Below are 18551 nucleotides of genomic sequence, written 5' to 3' on the forward strand. Positions count from 1 at the left end.
TCTTTAGTGCAACCGCAAAGGCCACAAAAACATGACAGTACGCACAGGAAAACAAGCATTGCAAATGACTTCACGACTGTATGGAAAAACGGACTGTCCGTATGCGGTTTCGTTGTGCCAAGTTAAAATATTTGCATTTGCGGTCTAGTCCCTTTACATTGCCAACCACCAAATAATCCTTTCAGATCCTGTTTGTGGACACTCTGTGTATATTATTTTTTTAAACGGCCGCAAGAAGGCACAGAGCTCATTCTTGCACTCATTTAACTTTAAAGTTTTGGCCATAGTGTATAGTTAGATAAGGAATAATAAGTAGACAAGGGAATAGCATTGGAAAAACGGATACTAGAGTGAGGTGAAGGTGACGGGTAGGGGATTATGTGGGAAGAGGGCGTTGCGCATCCGGCAAAATAGAAAGCGCAAAACTTTTACTACAAGCGCGTAAACACTGCAATTTCTCCATGGAGGGGAGTCTAAGAGCATTAAGGGGAGGTAATCCGGAAGTTGCGAATGGAATGGAAAACGAATTCTGCGCATGTGAAGGATTATTTTGATGTTAACAAGCATTTAAAAAATTATCCGCCAAACTTGAATCAAAGTTCTCAACCAAGGTTCGAGGACGCACTAAGATATTGCATACAAATGCGGTATATTTCTGGAACATTCACAATCGATATTCGCTGCGAAGACATCGATGCTGCCGCCATCGATTTGTGTTTCATCTCTAAGCGCAACGGTCACTCTGATTTCATCAAACGGAACGGACGTGTTTCAGCAGACTATTTACATTACAAAATTGTTTGTAACTGATAGTGAGCCGCGTATACATAACGAGGTGAAGCAGACGATGCACTGATGTAAAGGCGCAGTGCCAGAGCAACTTTTTGGCGTGTTCCCCGCGTGGAACTGCATTTTTTTTTGTTTCCTTCCTCAGTTTTTGTGTGTGGTGCGCGAGCGAGAGGGCGTGCGAGCGAGCAGGAGCGGAACGGTAAGTACTGACGGCCAGACAGAGACAGAGAGAGCGCAAAAAAAAAAGCGAACGGCGAAAAGGCAAAACGGCCAAAAAACAAAAACCAACGCCTCGCATTCGCAGGAATAAGTATTAGCTGGAAAAGTGAAAAAGTTCAAAAGTGAAAAACTGAATTCCCCTTGCCAGCAGCCTCAAAATACGAATTGGCACTTGCCTGCCCATTTCACATTCTCAATCCTGGGCTGAGGCTGCTCAGCTGGACAAGGAGAGGGAATAAATTCGTAGCAGGCGCTGCTCGGGATTTCAGAGTATTGTAATCAAATTGTAATTTTGATTCCTCGTAATTGCAAAATTTAAGCATACGTTTCATCTTCCTCTAACGCCTTTAATTACAGAACAAATTACCGTGAAATTTTAGCACTAGCCGTACGTTATTTTGTATATTTTTGTACGCATGTACGTGTACGTGCCCCTCGTCCGTCTGCACAAATGTGGATGTGCATGTGCATCGTAGAATTGGCGTATTTTTATACATGGAATATCTGAGCTATTGGAGTATTCCGGATAGAGCCAATCACCACGACGACGAGTGTCCACGGGAAGTAGGAAGAAATCGTATAGTCAGCGAAGGAGCAAATAAGCAGCAGCAGGAGGAGGCGTAGAGCTTGACCAGGTGTCAAGTGAAGCCGGATAGGCTTAAAGGCAGGTCCACCCTAGGATCTCAACGTTATCATTGGCCCTGAGGCGGCGAACTAAGCAATAGGATTTATCGAATACACTTAGCATCATCACATCTACCAAACGAGCGGGGAATCCCCAAGGAAAACAGCAGCACAGGAAGCGGTAAGTTTTGAAATCTGACTTACAACTCACTCCCATCCGAGTTTTTGTTTGCTTGTTTAAACAATTTGCATTACTTGTTGGTTTATTAGTTTAATGCTCACCCTACCACTGCACACTATCTCCAGTACGAATGCACTCCCAATAAGCGATCGCGGTCCCAATTAGAGCAGCACCCACTCGTCGGTCCAACTGGTTTTGTTTACAAACAATCATGAAACAAGTGAGCCTATCTGCCAGCCAGGTTTTCGTTTTCCGTGCCATCGAGGCATCGAGTGAAAAGAGGCAGGCACGAACTCGAGCTGCATCGCCAACTTCTTCTGGAAAACAGGTTTCTTCTGGCATGGAGGTGCTTGGCCGCAAACTGCATCGGAGTTGGGTTTTCTAGGCCAGCAGAGAGCTGCAGAGAGCACAGCACAGTGAATACTGTCCAATGTTCGTCGTCATATTCTTATCAATCAGCATTGTACGCTTGCTTAACAAAACAACAATGAAATTCCGTTTGGTCGTATCAAAACTAAAGAAAAAATCATATCGTAAACAGTTTTAAGTGATCTAGTTCTGGCGGTCTCCACTGTGCCGCTGGAAGTGCTGACGGAATGCCAAACTGGTTGTAGCCATACAGACGACAGCAGACCATAGCTCACCTCCCACGCCCACTGGCAGCTGCTTCTTTGTGGCTGCCTTTGTGTTGTTCCGCTTTAAGGCCAGTACTGACTAATAGCGCCACTTGTTACTGTGTGTCACCTATCTACGTGTATTTGGGCTGCGCAAGTGACTAGTCCATTGATAAAACCGACGATAAGGTGTCGAGCCATCTTCGAAAGCATTTTGGATGTATACACGTCCCGCGAGTGACATCATACACCACATTCCAATTAACGAGCTCAATTGATTGAAAAAAACTGCGAGAAAAGAAAGGGTAAAAGAGGGAGTGCATTCGTTAAATAGCCCTTAGTCATAAGATCTAAACACATGATTTGCTGATTTGCATGCTGATTTTTGGTTGCTTTTTCACACATTTGATGTAACTCTCATTCGCATGTATTCACGGCTTTGACTGGAACCCTAATACGCCAAGCATTTCCCCACATCGCCATCACCATCTCCATTTTCACTTTCATTTCCATCTTACTAACATTACGATTTGTACATCTGTTTTGCTCCGGCCGCGGTTTTCTTAACTCTCCGTGTGTGCCTGTGCCTATGCCTGTGCCTGTGCGTGTGACCGTGCGATTGTGTGCGTGTGCAGATCCTTCGAAGGTCCTCCTATGTTCCCACAACAGGGAGGGGGTGGGAAGGGAACCAGGCCACAGTCGACACATCAGCAGAACCACAACCATCAAGCCCAGCATCACCAGACGGCGCACTCGCATCACCATCACCTCCAGCAGCAGCAACAGCAGCAGCAGGAGCAGCAGCAGTCCCACACAGTGTTCGTCCCGAACCACAGCGGTCTGCACCACCACCAGCAGCAACACTTGCTGCAACAGCAACACCAACAACAAGCTGCCGCCGCCGCCCATCTCCAGCAGCACATCCAACAGCAACAACAGCAGCAGGTGCAAGCGCAGGCCCAGGCGCATCATCAGCCGGTTCTCTTCTACAATACCCAGCCGTCCTACGCCGCCCATTCCGCGGCGGTTAACAACAATGCCAATGGCGGCGGCGCTGCCCTCCAACTGAGCGCCGCCGCCAGCTCCAACTCGTTGGTACATCCCCTCAGTGGTGGTCATCATGGTGGAGCAAATGGCGTGGCGCCTGGCGCAAATCTATCCCGTGCGCTGAGCAACCCAACTCTACCACCCCACTTCCCACAATCAGCTGGCCTGATCGCACCTGCCGGCGGAAATGCGGGTGGAGCGGGTGCCCCCTACATTTCCGCAGCCTATATACCCTTTAATCCGACCGGACCTCTGATGAGCATGCAGCCGGCTGTGACCTTTCCCACTAACGGAGCGGCTGGAGCTCCATTCTATGCGACTGCGCCACCTCATTCACAACAGAAACCGCTTCCGCCAAATGGTCAACAACAAGGTCCAGGCGGTGCAACGGGAGCTGGCCAAGCGCAGCCGATAACTTACTACCAACTTGGGCCGACCACTCAGAACACTGCTGGAAACAATGTGGTTAGTGGTGCCAATACACATCGTGGCAATATGCGCGGAGGGCAAAGGTCAACACCCACCGCCCAGCATGCCAACTACTTTACCGCATATGCCATGGCCCCGGGAAATGCCCAACGCCCCGCTCCGACCACTGTGGCTCCCATGATGAACTCGCGCAGCGGTGCCCTGAACGGAGCTGCTGCTTTTCATCTGCCGCACCCCTTTATGCCCGGTTTGGCATTGGGAACGCCAGCCGGGATGACGACCCCCATTTTGGCTCCGGCTGGAATGCCGGCTCCGCCACCTCAAGCGCCAGGCGGGTTGCACACATTTGCTCCGCATTTGCAGAGCAACAGCGCCACCACCTTACCAAGTGTCCCAAGTGTGACTGGAGTTCCCGCGGTGGCCAGTGGCTTTTCAACCACCTCGCTTCCAACTCCTCCAGTAACAGCAGCACCGCAACTGGGGGCCAACAGCGATAAGGTATGCAAGCGCAAATACGCCATTCCCATCATCCATCCTGATACCATGGAGAATGTGATGGATGGATGGAAAAGATCGGTTTTTATAAAAAAGGACTCAAACTCGACACTAACACAGCACACAGCTCTGGATACAGCTCTGGACTCGGATAGTACCATGTGCCTGTACCAGGCGCCCATCCTTATGGACTCTGGCTCGGCGTCATCGCTGTTGTCTGGCGCAATGGTCGATCAGCAGATGCAGACTGTGAAGTCGGCGACATCTATCAGTCAGTCTGTTTCCTTGGAGAAGGTGCCAGAGGCGCTGTACAGCGAAGAATCTGTGGGTCCGGAATCTGTCACACAATCACCACCACCCAAAACAACGGATAAAGATCAGATCAGCGTTATTGTGAAAGACATTCTCGCACATTCGGGCAACACAGAAGACCATCTAAGCTTCTGGCAGTATAGTGACGGTGAGTTCATAAAAAAATGGCCATATTTTATTTCAGTAACATATTTGTAAACGAAGTGAAGCATCTCAGTATCGTTTTCAATAAAAAGTTAGAAATATTCCTCAAAATTGAAGTTAGCCGGGCTTCAAGTGTCAAACTCTAATGATTCCTCTTGCAGTGGACAATGTCACGGAGACCCACGATAGCCTGCCGCTGGTACAATCGGATTTAAATCTGCCCGATGCAACCGACGCATCTCAGCAGCCAGTTCTTTTCCAAGAGCAAGCCAAAAAACAGCGTCCCAAATCGGCCAACAAACAAAGTATGTATTGTGAAGTTTAATCCTTTAACGTCGACTAAATTCATTGCTCGCAGGTACAGCTACACCCACATCCATTGCAAATGACGTTGCTGAGGCAGCAGCCAGCAGTTGCTCAGGCATCTCCATCCTGACCAGAGGCCAGTCGATGCAAACACCAGCTGGACCCTCGACACCGCCACCAGCTTCGCGTGTCGCCCAGCAGAAGCCAACCAAGTCGATAGCTACCACAGCTGTTCCAGCGCCGGCGAAGACAACAACGGGTTCACCCAACAGGAAGTCGAGTGTTCAAGCAGCCACCTCGACTACGACCAGCTCGGGTGCCTCCTCGTCAACAGCATCGACACCGACCCACGCATCCAGGCAGCTTCAACAGCAGCCTGTTAACAATCTGCAGCAGGGAAAGCAGATTCCAGGAAGACCATCAACTGCAGCATTACCACCGACTGCATCACGAATCTCGGCCGCCGTTACGCTGCTAGCCGGCACCACAAACATAACCAACACTACCAGCTCCAAGAAGCAGAAAAAGGCCCAAAAACGGGCCAAGGAGCTGGAGAAGAAAAAACAGAAATCCTCGATAACAAGCACCACAAGCACTCAAGGCCAGAACAACAATGGCAAGGGCACTGGCAATGGCAATGGCAACGCCGCGCCTGAAATGAACACAATTAACAACAATGCTGCCACAGTGACTACAACATCAATAACCACACTGACCACAACCACGGCAACAGCACCCACAACCAAACAAGGAACGGCGGCTGTCGATGACAAGGCGACGGCGCAACCGACGACTGATACGCTTAGTGCAACTAGTAATAATCCTAAAGTAAGTTCTATTCTAAGAGACAAAAAACCCATGCTCAGTCCCAAGGAGCAATTGACGAGCAACAACAACAACAATAATGAGGATGGCATCGACGCTGAGGTGGACAGCGATCCTGAATGTGAGTAAAAATTACTTAAGAAACAAAAAAAATGGTCTTCTAGTTCTTTTCCGAGAAATTATCGATAACTGTTTATATACCGAATGGAATCTGTGCAGAAGCTTTTTCAACGTAGCTATGAATTGTGCGCGCTTTTTTTTTTTAGGAATTGCATTTCCTAAGAATTTTATTTTTCGTGATCATGAATAGATTTTATGAGTTTTACAAAAGGCGTCACTTTGCATTAGTTAAATTAAAATAAAAATGTTTTGTTTTCCCAGCTGACAGCAAAGACGACAGCATGTCGAATGTTACCGGAGGAAAGTCGGAAAAGCATTTAGCCAACGAAGAGATTGTGGCTAAGTTCCTGCAGAAGGACAGCCCCAACACATCCGTCGCGCCCTCGGAGACGCAACAGCTGCAATTCCTCAACAGTAGCAGCTCCGTTTGCGAGGAAGATGAGCCAGTTCCGGTGAGCTCTGTGGGAGTGGCCAATACGGAGGAGAATGTCGAGGTCGAAATCAAGTTCGGTGATTTTCATGAGGAGCCACGCCACGACACAGGTTTCATATGCAGCTCCACATGGTCGAGTTCGACGATCAGTAAGGCCGCGGAGGACGACTCTTCGCAAAGCAGCAGGAGTGCAGATAATGTGGACTGTGCTCCCAAGGTTAGCGAACCAATTTCTGGAGAGAAGGAAGCTGGAAGCAAGAAAAGCTCTCCGGTACATGAGACATCCGACTCGGGACCGGGCTCCCCCAAAAGTAGTCAATCAAAAGGGCTGAAGTCGGAGAGCACCAGCCCGAGTCCCGCTCCCCAGGTCCCCAAGAACTATCGCTACAGCATTGAAACCCTACGTGAGCTTTCCAAGCGAAGAGACTCACGTAAGCCACCTCTGGTGCCCTGCCAGAAAGGCGACTGCATCTCTCAGCTGTTCGTGTCGCGCCAACAGCAGCCGCAACAGCACCACGGTCACGGCCAGCACATCCAGCAGTACCAGCATATGAGCTTCAACGAATCATTGGACTATGTGCCCGGTAAGCGTGGTCGTGGTCACGGACCCAACAAGAAGCACCACGACGGACATCAGCAAATGGGCGGCTCCAGTGGTATGGGCAACATTGGAAGTGGCGGAGGAGGTGGAATCTCGAGCTCCAGTCAGCGGCACACGGACATCATTCGGGTGCAGCTATCTCTTAAGGAGGAGATCAAGCTATCCGAGTGCGAGAATGCATGGCAACCGGGTACTCTGCGTCGCGTTTCAATGGCCGGTGGTCAGGATGAAGACGACGACGTCGAGGGAGTGCTGAAAAAGGTGCGCGGTATTCTCAACAAACTTACGCCGGATAACTTTGAGGTGCTGCTTAAGGAGATGTCCAGTATCAAGATGGACAATGAGGCTAAAATGACAAACGTAAGTTTCATATGTACATACATACGTATATGCATTAAACTTAATATTTTGATATTATTATTATTGAAAACTAATTGACAACTTGTGTCGATAAATTTATTTCAGGTCATGCTGCTGATCTTTGAGAAGACAATTAGTGAACCGAACTTTGCACCCACATATGCCCGCTTCTGCAAGGTACTTTTCCACGAAATCAAGGCCGAAAACAAGTCCCTTTTCACCAGCTCGTTGATCACACGCATTCAGCATGAGTTTGAATCAAATGTAAATGATGCCAACGCAAAGTCCAAAAAGCTGCAGCCAACAATGGAGCGCATCAGCCAGTGCTCAGACCCAGCAAGAAAAGCGGAGCTGCGCGCCGAAATGGAGGATCTAGAATACCAGTTCAGACGACGAGCTTGGGGCACTGTTCGATTCATAGGCGAGCTCTTTAAGCTGCAGTCGCTGACCAACGATCGAGTTCTCAATTGCGTGGAGTCGCTACTCGAACACGGGTGTGAGGAGAAACTGGAGTATATGTGCAAGCTACTGACTACTGTTGGCCATCTGTTGGAAGCTAGTCTGCCGGAGCAATACCAGCTGAGGGATCGCATTGAGAAAATATTTCGCCGCATCCAGGACATTATAAACCGTTCTCGAGGAACGTCGCATCGCCAACAGGTCCACATCAAGATCAGCAGTCGGGTGCGGTTTATGATGCAAGATGTGCTCGACCTGAGGCTACGCAACTGGGATCAGCCGGCAACGCATCAGTCAGGACAGCAGGCCGGACGCGGTCAGCGGCACAAGCAGCACGACGACTCTAAGGATCAGTCCCACCACAGCACTAGTAGTGGGCGTGGAGGTGGAATGAATCAGCACCAGCAGTCGACCCATCACCAGCAGCAAAAGCATCATAGCCAGCACGGTCACGATGGCGGAAACTATTTCATGCAGAAGATGCCGAACAAACAGCATCACGAGAATCAGACCCTGAGCATAGATCCCAGCAAGTTGCGATTTAGCAACAGCAGTGCCACCGACGATTCGATTGCTAAGCTAGGCAACTCTTCGCACTACCAGTGGCGCAATGCCGGTAACCGTCCGGTCAGTTCGACGCAAGTGAATGCATCAACTGCGCCTCCGCCTACGTCCTTGTTGAAACGACCGGGGCAAAACTACAGATTCTTGCCGTATCAGCAGCCTCCGACGGCCATGGGCACTGCCATTGCCCCTGCAGGCGGTAACAGAAGCAATGCGGAAGTAGATGACGCATTCGATGGTAAGCAATGCCAGGAGCTCATTATAAAGCTTGTCGAGGAGGCTCTCAACACACGCGACTGGCAACCGGAAGTGCTGAGCATATGGCGTTCGCATAGCGGCTCGCAACAATCGAAGACTTTGCTCTATTTACTGACTGACTACCTGCACAAGTCTACGGTGAAGCGTCAACAGCGGCAGGCCTGCGGCAATGTCTTTGCTTACCTGATGGACAAGGAAGCCGTGGAGAAGGATATTTTCGAACAGGCGTACTCTCGGTTCGGCGACGATTTTCCCGATCTACTGGTGGATGTACCAAACGGCTGGGGATATGTATTCGAGTTCCTGGGACCCATCATACACTCGGGCCAATTGGACCTAAAAGATATTTGGCAGCGACGCTGGCTGGATGACTTCTTCTTTGCCGAGCGGTTTGTGTACGCCTTCGTCAGCTACTTTGTTCATGAATTCGGAGCTGCCTATGCCCGCAAGTTGTGGCACAACGACTACAAGCTTGATCGAGGTCAGCTTTTCTGGAGCGACGTGCGCAAGTACCGGGAGTTTGTGCAGTCGCATAGTTTTTACTTTCTTGACAACGGACCCGGACAGAGTCAAGGACATGGCAAAGCTAAGGCGCCCGCAACTCCACGTTCGCCGGTGGAGCACGTAGAGCGGATTAGACACCTGCTAGCAATGTCCTGCGACATGGCCATCGACTACATAAACACCAATGTAGCCATCAATGACAACTTTGTGAGGCAGCTCACTAGATTCCTGTGCTGTGATTTCGCCCTGACTGTGATGACAAATACCCACAACAACAACAAGAGCGGCGGCAACTCTAGACCGCTGCAGCTGAACACCGAGAGCTTCCGGAGCTGTTGCACTCCACTACTGCGACTGTGTATCGACGCCCAGGAGGCGCTGGAGATCGCTTGCATTGACGAGGCTGTGGACTCTCTGCAGCAGCACTTTATGACCGAGTTCGAGGACGAGATGGCCGCCGGCGAAACTATCTGCAGCACGTTCAGCGTGCTGTACGAGAGCGAGGTGATCCCCAAGGAGTCGTTCGACAAGTGGTATAAGCTAGAGATGGCACATTCGAGAGCCTACCGTCGCCCATTCATTGACAAGCTGCGCGGTTTCATCGAGGAGATGTAGATGAGATCCATGAGAACACCAACCAGCAACCATCCGATTGCAATGAAACCCATAACCACAACGAAGCAAACACTCAACCACAAACTGTTCCATAAGGCAACATCGTTTGAAACCAATCCTTAGACTAGGCGCGGTCGTAGGTGTCGAAGTCATTAACAAAACTCAAACGATCATTTGAAAATTTCACATGTCAATCTTGCAACACACAGGCCGGCATATGTCAGGTGTCTCTCTAACACATTTATTTGTTAAATACGAGGAATATATCTGTCGAAATGAAGATGGCACACACTTATATGTTGCACGATGAATAGATCTGTCGAGACGAAAATTCTTTGTTTTTATACACAGATTTCTTTGCGAACCTAAAACTTATCCATTTCATTTGTATCACAACACGTTCCTTAAAAAAGCTAAGATTATTCCCTTTTTATGACTTGGTCATAATTCAACTCAAAGATAAACATATTTACACATTACTCGTATCAAAAGAATAAAAAAAAAAACCAAAAAAAAAATTGCAAAACTATGTAAAACTGAATCTACGATGTCGAAAAATATTTTCAAGAAATCAAATTCTGACAATGCCTTACCCAATGTGAATTGGGTAAAGAAATATATTTATGTACATTTACATATGGACTATTCATTTTTGTAAACCCACAGTATTTCGTTAAACATTAAAATTAAAGCGGACATCATTTATAGAACTAGGTGCGTAGCTTAGCATACTTTTCTAGACTTTAAACAGAATTTTGTTTATTTTACCTTTCAGTACAAAGCTTTATGAACTTCGTTTTGTTTGATTTATTATAAACAACTACCAACATTAATTTATCTATTTTCAATACAAATGGCTCAAAACCTATATGAAAATTACCCCCCTCTTCCCAACAGATCTGTATTTCCAATCTCAAATCTGAGGCTTCTTGTTCGACTCAGAAATTTCACGTATATTAAATCAAATATATATAAATGAATTAAAACAATATTAATTTATACAAAATTATACGTACGTATACTAAAAAAAAATGTAAATTATAAAATTCGTAAAGACATGTAAAGTATTTAGCACACAAAGCATGATTATCCAAAGATAAATCTTAAAATTAGCTGTAAAAAGAAAAAAAATACAGTAATATTAATTTCAAAAAAATATATAAAACCCAATATATAGCTATTTAAACCAAATTAAACAAAAAAAGATTAATCAAGCGTAGAAGCATACACAACAAGGTAACGAGAGAAAAAGCAAAAACAAAGAGCTCTAAGCCGCCTTTAATTAGTTATTTTTATAAAATTGAACGAAAAAACATACAACTAAATTGAAAAACAAAAACAAAAACTCAATCTCATAAATTTATATATAAAATATTTAAAGCGTGGCAACTAACAAATGTAGCAAAAAGAAAAATGAGTTGTACTAGACTCGAGAATTTGTGTATAAACTTTAGGTTTTTTTATTTTTACACTACAAGTGACAAAATATGAAATTGATTTACGGCAAAAGCAAAGGAAATTGTACGCATAAGTAATTAGCAAAAGAAACAAAAAACACAAAACATGAAAACCAATGCAGAAACACAGTTAAATTAAAATAGTTAAGAATTGACAAAAATTGCAAAACAAAAGGAAAAAAAAACGAGCAAAAGGACGTAAAAGAATCGCTTCTGCACTAACAAGCAAATATTTCTAAAGCCAAGCTAAACCATTTATAAGCTTAAATCGAGCAGTGGGCGTGGCACTTTAACTAGTTTCGTAGCAACTTTCGGCAGGCATTCCAAATGCTTTCGGCCAACTTCTGGTATTAATTTAACCAAGGCAAACTGGTGTCCTGCATTTTTAGCAGTTCAAGCTGAAGATTGAGGAAAGCAACAACAGAATCCGAGCGAGTAGAATACAAAAAACCCGGCAGAAGCACACACATGCGGCACCCAGGGCAAAATAGGGAGACAGGAGAAATGGGCGTTTAAGGCAAGATTAAACAGAAATCAAGAAGAAATTGTAAACAGCAAATAATAAAATCGAAAAGTAAAACTCCAAGGCGTTTCAATGTGGGCCCCCTCCCCAGGAACACTTGGTCACATTCGAGGCATGCAACACACACACTTCCATCCATAGCAATTCCCATTTACCCATCACCCTCATCAAATCGCATCCCACACACCTAAAACATTCATCTTTTGGTGATGGCAGCATTAAGTTCCATTTGCATTGCTTAGCATAAGAGGTTATGGATTTGGCTTTAAGGCTTGTGCGCAGGCAAAACGTAAGCAAAGTTGTTGTACCTATACTCCACTATACAATTATTAATTATAACTATATTTTACTCTCCTATCAGGGCATAAATCTTCAGAACAATGGAGCGACGTGGGCGCATTCCGGTGGCCAAGTTCCGCACCCAGGAGGCCAAGACACGCAGTCGAAGTCGCGTGAGGGAGCCGGACTACAACGAGCAGGACCCAGAGCACGATATGTTTACTTTGCTGGAGGACAACATTGCCCTTCGGGAGGAGAACAAGGCACTTAAGCTGGAGATCGAGACCCGTAAGTTTACTTTAAAATATTCTTACCGATAAAGAAAACTGCATCTTAAACCTCCTACAGATAAAACCACTCAGGAGGAGCAGCAGGCTCAGCATGAGAAGATGTGCGCTGCACTGGAATCACTGCAGCAGCAGCAGACCAACTTCGAGACCCAAATCAAGGAGCTGAGCTCCAAGTTCAACAAGGCTCTCAACGAACGAAACGCTTTAGACAAGCTGCACAAAATGAAGGTCGATCAAATTCACAAGTACGTTTGTAAATGCACAAACAAAGGTATACATTTTTTCATTGAATTATTTATCTCTGTTTGTAGTCTCACCAGCGAGCTGGAGCATATTCGCGAGAAGCAGCAGGATCAGGCACCTCCAATAGCTCCACGTCCGGTGCTCGGTTCCGTGGAACTTAAGCGAAAGCTCTTTAAGATCCTGCAGTCGGGCAGCGCAGACAGTGCTGACAGTATCGGAGCTCAGGAGCTGGACAGTCTGGTTGATGTCAACTCGGAAGGGGTGCCCATTACCAGCGGCCTGGTGGAGCGACTGGCCGATGAGTTTTTGACTCTCAAAAATACCACCAATTCTGTGGAGCTGCAGTTGTACGAGGCCAACGAAAAGATGGCCGAGCTGTTGGAGCAGGTAGGATGGATGGTTAAACCCGCTTCTATAACTTATTTATATTACGTGTATATACTGTGTATGCGAGGAACAGATTTCTCAGTTTAATCATCTATGACTATCGGTTATAATTAGCATTCGTTTCTCATTCTTGTCATAGCAACACGCAATGGAGGAGGAAAACGAAGCACTGCGAACGGAAAACAGTAACTTGACCAAAGTGGCCAAGTTGCTGACCGAAAACATGAAGGAGAGCGTGGAAACTAGCCAAAAGTGAGCTTATTATTATATTCTAAACAAGACTGAGAAGTAAACCAAATATCGTTACAGAATGGAAGCTGCCCTCATCAAGTTGAAGCAGCGCAATGATGAGCTCACTGCGAAGACTCGAGATCTGACCGATGGCCAGCCAGGATCCAGGACCAGCACGTCGTCCAGCGTGCTAAACGAGCAGGTGGAGTTCGAGCAGATCCAGGACCAGGTGCAGCAGCAGGCCAGAGAGCACAACGAGCGAATTGTGGAAATGGTTAGTCCCAAGTTCTGGTTACTCTTTGATTTTGCACTTGATCTATGGCCATCAAACTATCTCTTCTGTCCATCTGTCAATCCCTTAGCAAACACGCAGCGTGTTTGATATTTTCAAGCCGTTCTCGAACATCTTCAAGAGCAACTGAATCACAACAAGATCAGCTGGTGGAGGTGATTCCCCCACTGCACATGTATAATACGATCTGAAAAATGCATGGAATGCGGCCAGCTGGGCGTGTTGTTGTTCCCTATTCTTGGTGCCGGGTCAACCTTTCTTCTTTCCTCTATCAAAATACCAGCCGAGACACGTAAGCCACTCGCTTGCCGTGCGCCGCTTTCACCCACTCACCACGATCCCCTGGCTTTCGATGCACTAACTAGTTGCCTATGATCTATGATCTACTAATCTTCTTACACTACACTACCCAATCTCTTCCTGCTCCTGCTCGCCCGCCCCGTTCTACCCTTGTTCTTGTTTCTTGCATTTGTAGCAAAATCTAATGGATGCGGCTATAGCCAAAACTACTAACGATGAACTAAAAAAATTACAACTTAAGTTGGAGATACTCGAGGAGCAGCTGCGCGAGGCAGTCACGCGTGCTGATCGTGCCGAGGAGCAACTGGCGCACTATCAGCAGTCTGAGCAAAAGTCGCTGGCCGCTCCGCCACCGCCACCCCCTCCTCCAATGGCAGGAAAGCTTTTTCCTCTCGGGGGCTTGGTGGCGGCTGGCGGTGGCAGCCTGAGTGACCATATTGCCGGACATAGCTTGCGCAAGAACAGCGGCGACAAGATCATCGAAAATGTGAAGCATCAGGTACAGGCCGAGGCTGCAACAGGTATGTAATCCAACCGATCCAGAATCAAACTGCTTTCCACTTGTCTAGTTTTCAAAGACCAGCACCATAGAGTTTGTGTGTGTTTCAGTGGGTGGGAGAAAGTGTCAATGTCACACCGATGACCCCCAAAGACGTTTTCTTTGCGCCCTTTTGGGGCCACACTTTTACGACAATGTCATTGGTGGTCAGCCTTCATTCGATTTTTACTTAAGGGACCTTTCATAGGGGCTTGCAATTCAATAAAGTTTTAGAGCTGCTGGCCAGAAACTTTCTACCATTGTTTGAAATATTTGCCTTTCAAGGAGCTCGAGTGCCAGATGAACTCATTGGACCCATGAGTATGGAAAACTATGCACAAGTTGAATAGACTTTATTTGATGTTCGAGGCCCTTCATTGGCCTGAATCGATGTGAGCAGATTAGTTTGCCTGCATTGTCTGCGTGAATTCGGGAAATTGGCCTGAAAAAAGCTGTCAGCAGGAGATTTTCCATTTCCCCACCCCACACTCATGTTACCAGCCATGTGTCTGCGGCTAATCCTAACCAGCCGTACGTTGACAAGTGCCTGCCATTGTCGCCGTGTCCTGGCGCTCTGCTTGAAGCGCCCAACTTGTTGCTGTCAATTGTCAGTTACGCCCACGCCACTCATCCATCCGTTTGAGCCTCCCTCCTGCCCCCTGCCCCCCTGCTCCTCTGCTCCAACCTCCGTTCACGCAACACACAAACCCGTCTGCGATTGTAATTGATTTTACCTACACGTCGGCTTCTTTTACGGCTCAATGCAGGCTTTCACTGGCTGGCTCTCCGCCGCCCCCTCCACTTGTGCCATTCACTCTCGACTGCTGCAGCAGCAGCAACTTCTTAATTAAGTTTGCAGGCAGCTTTTTGAGGGGGTCAGGGATGCGGTAGGCAGCGGTAAGTGATGCCCTAGGCATGGTATCATTTGGAATTATTAGCACAAGAGGCACGGTGCCCAGTTTTAGATCAGATGTATCATTACCTTCTATACAATGATAAATAGTAATATAAATCTAAAGGCTCTCTAACGCTTGGCTTGAACTTTCGATATTTATGTGGGCTATAAAAGTTTGACAAAAGCTTTAATTATTTGTCACTCTTGCCATAATAACATCATTGTACAGAAATTCAATTGGCTTTCGGATACTCGATTTTGTCAAGCGTTCACTCGCAGTGAAAAGCTGGTGGAAACTTAATTAGGCTTTGAATTTTACCATGCTGTAAGGCTGCATTTACTGATTGCTTGTCTATTTGTCCTCGCTTTATAATACATATGACGGACAATGTGAAGCTGAGTAAATAGTACTAGTATAAATACATGTACACGTGTGTACTTTATAGAGGGCAAGGTGTTTACATTGACATGGCACTTGTGGGCCATCTTTGCGTTTAATGTACGTATTTTTTTTACCGATGAAACAATTGTGCGAACGAATCTATTTGGATGGCGGAAACATTAAATATAGATGTACACACACAACACGCTTTAAATCGTCATGTTGTAAATAGAGATATCATACGCATGCAGGACAGGCTTGCTGATAAGCTCAATGAAAATGAAATCAACTCATACACCCGCATCAAATTGTAAATACACCCATGTACGTTGTTGCTGAACCTTTTGTGCGTGTGTGCAGCAAGGCAGGATATGCATGATTACATTACATACACCATTGGCAAATATGTATCTACGTGCTATATATTAAATATTGATCCAGTAGCTGGTCCTGAATGTGCAGCTACAGGTTATTACAGTGCGGTGATATAGCTTATGCATGTAATCCCTGGTTCGTCCACTTACTTGGGGTAAAAACTTCAGATCAAGACAGCAATGTCAGGGCCATGCTAGGCACACACACACACTTACTCACTCCCGCACTTTCACTGACACTGTACACTGTCACTAAGCACTTCCGTTTCCGTTTTGTTTTGGCGCTGGTTTCATTTCTGTTGCCTGCTTTTTGGCGCGCACCACGAGTCGTATGCGTAACGAGCGCACATTCAAATCGAAATCAATCAACGCGCTTATTGTTGGAAGCCAGAAAAACGCAGCCACGAATGTGACGCTTTATACGCATATATATACGTATATATAGAAATATTCCGATATATATCCACACAAATAGAAAACTTGGCTGTATGCAACTGCGTAGCGCCTTGCGAGCGGAGTGGAGCGGTGAACGCGCGCGCGTCTCTTGAGGCACGTGAAGCGTTTGAGCTGGTAGCCAGCCGTACATCAGCTTTACGGCTAGGCATCAGCCGCTGCTCGTGTCCTGGCCGCACTCGTCAAGTCAAGCTCGTCGTCCTGCTCGGCGGGAAGGCAAAAACAAATGAAGCGTTCCACACCGGAACGAGATGGAGCGAAGCGAGGCGAGGCGAAGCGAAGCGAATGGAAATGCTGATATTGTCCAAGCCTGGCTGTGCGCTGTGTGTATACATAACAACAAGTTGCTGCCTGCCATTGCTGGTGTGGCTGCCATGGCCACCAGATACCAGATACCTGCTACCAGCTTCACTTTCTACGGGCGACCGACCGACCTCCATGACCTGCCTTTTTGCCGAATCTACGGGCTTATGTGTGTGCGCTAGAGTACGGTTTAAACGAATTGTCTTTGGTTTCGTAGTGCGGGGGCGCACACATTTGTCAATATCCTGCTCGACACTAAAGCTCTCTGCGCGTCTGAGTGCCATTTCCGGTTTCAGGCGATACATTGAAAACTTAAATTTGATTTAAGTTTCTGCCGAGCCATGCCGAGTTTCCGGAGAACTGGAGCAAAAGCCTTTTGACTGGCTTCCTTGGCCCGGCACCAAGGTAACCCGCCTGAATTTTGGCTTTAAACGCAGCTCTCGCATTTTTCCTACACTACGCTTGCCTTGGTTTATGTTGGTTCCTGGCCCATTTCCACTACCCCGCCCAAAACTGTCAAGCTAGGACCGACCGTATCAAATTCGACGACGATGATGACGATGGAGGACGGAGAGGACGCAATTTATTATTTTTACGAGGAAGGGCCATGGCCGTAGCACCGTTCCAGAACCGCAAGCCGCACTGTCGTTGCTGGGCGGCCAGGCATGGCTTATTATTATTATTTGTGCGTTTTATATTTCCGTGTTTTATTGCGCCACTTTTCCTGGTCCTGCCAGTCCTCTCGTGCTGAAAACCCCCACTGAAAACACACACATCTTGAGCAGGAATGGGAGACCGTATATTTCCATTGACTTGTACCAGAGTCCAACTTCATTTGTCGGCGGTGACAGTTGCTGAGTGCCCGACATGGTGCTCGGCATCAACCCGTTTGACTCTGTCCGTGATTTATGTCCAATTGCCACCTAGCCAAAGTCCTTTAAAGACCCGAGCTTACTCGATTACGTAGGTGAGTATTGACTGCTCCTCGGGCCACTGATATGCTTGAATCCTATGCTAACATCTAACCGCATGCTCGTTCGGCTTTAGTAGCGACTTATTGTAATTTGGCCACAAAGCCTGGGTCTCATTGCCTTTCACCTTTTTTGTTTCAGGTCTTGACGCTCTGATGCGTGAGTTTAAGTCGGGAGGCGTGACCCTGCGAAGGCGCAATCGCCGCAAGACGGGCACCAGCGAGGCCCTCAAGGAGATGTTCCAAGTACTAGAGATAAGTCAGAAGCAGAATCGCAACTCCAAGATATGCGTGGACCTGCACTCATCCCGTGGAGTTGATGTTTAATCCTGCTCCTGACACCTTTCTCTCCCACTCTCTTACACCTTGGTCTCAAATCTCAGGACCCTGCTGTCCCTGAACAACGAACATTCCGTGCATTTTCAAACCGTATTATTGTGTGCCTTTTCGAGGAGGAAACTGAAGCCATTTTAAAATTTACTAAACCTAAGCCCCAACTTCAGGATGGATTTTCTTTATACATATCTTATATCTTTTACATTATCTACTTGACAATATTTATTTATAACCAACTTTTAACCAGCCTGGTTAATGTGTTCATTTTGGCAGGTTTCGCGTTTTACTAACCCAAGACCCAAACAAAAATATATTGAATAAACTTTTTAACCAAAAAAAAACAGATTGTTTTATCTTTAAAATAAAATTTCCAGACTCAAAAATTGTTTAGCTTTTACA

At 46.7% G+C, this 18551-nt stretch overlaps 2 protein-coding genes across 5 annotated transcripts; both read left to right on the top strand.

Moving 5' to 3' along the window:
* Positions 1 to 1674: 1674 nt before the first annotated feature.
* On the top strand, positions 1675 to 10230 carry LOC122621989 (eukaryotic translation initiation factor 4G). The gene is made up of 6 exons (XM_043800059.1): positions 1675 to 1813; positions 3063 to 4858; positions 5016 to 5159; positions 5213 to 6106; positions 6367 to 7499; positions 7605 to 10230. The coding sequence occupies exons 2-6, from the start codon at positions 3082 to 3084 to the stop codon at positions 9897 to 9899; spliced, it is 6243 nt and encodes a 2080-aa protein (XP_043655994.1). The 5' UTR covers positions 1675 to 1813; positions 3063 to 3081; the 3' UTR covers positions 9900 to 10230.
* LOC122621990 (shootin-1) lies at positions 1677 to 18450 on the top strand. 4 transcript variants are annotated; one of them, XR_006326259.1, is made up of 8 exons: positions 1677 to 1813; positions 12241 to 12446; positions 12507 to 12693; positions 12760 to 13078; positions 13218 to 13330; positions 13388 to 13583; positions 13672 to 13893; positions 17959 to 18093. XR_006326259.1 is itself a non-coding variant. In XM_043800060.1 (8 exons), the coding sequence occupies exons 2-8, from the start codon at positions 12260 to 12262 to the stop codon at positions 18141 to 18143; spliced, it is 1533 nt and encodes a 510-aa protein (XP_043655995.1). In that variant the 5' UTR covers positions 1677 to 1813; positions 12241 to 12259; the 3' UTR covers positions 18144 to 18450. The 4 variants fall into 4 exon arrangements, 3 of the variants coding, with proteins under 3 accessions (XP_043655995.1, XP_043655997.1, XP_043655996.1); XM_043800060.1 differs by lacking the exon at positions 13672 to 13893 and adding an exon at positions 14077 to 14422 and having other exon boundaries at positions 17959 to 18450; XM_043800061.1 differs by lacking the exons at positions 1677 to 1813; positions 13672 to 13893 and adding exons at positions 10590 to 12168; positions 14077 to 14422 and having other exon boundaries at positions 17959 to 18450.
* The last annotated feature ends 101 nt before the right edge of the window (positions 18451 to 18551 follow it).

Source organism: Drosophila teissieri, chromosome 3R (assembly GCF_016746235.2).
Source record: "Drosophila teissieri strain GT53w chromosome 3R, Prin_Dtei_1.1, whole genome shotgun sequence".
Classification (NCBI taxonomy): domain Eukaryota; kingdom Metazoa; phylum Arthropoda; class Insecta; order Diptera; family Drosophilidae; genus Drosophila; species Drosophila teissieri.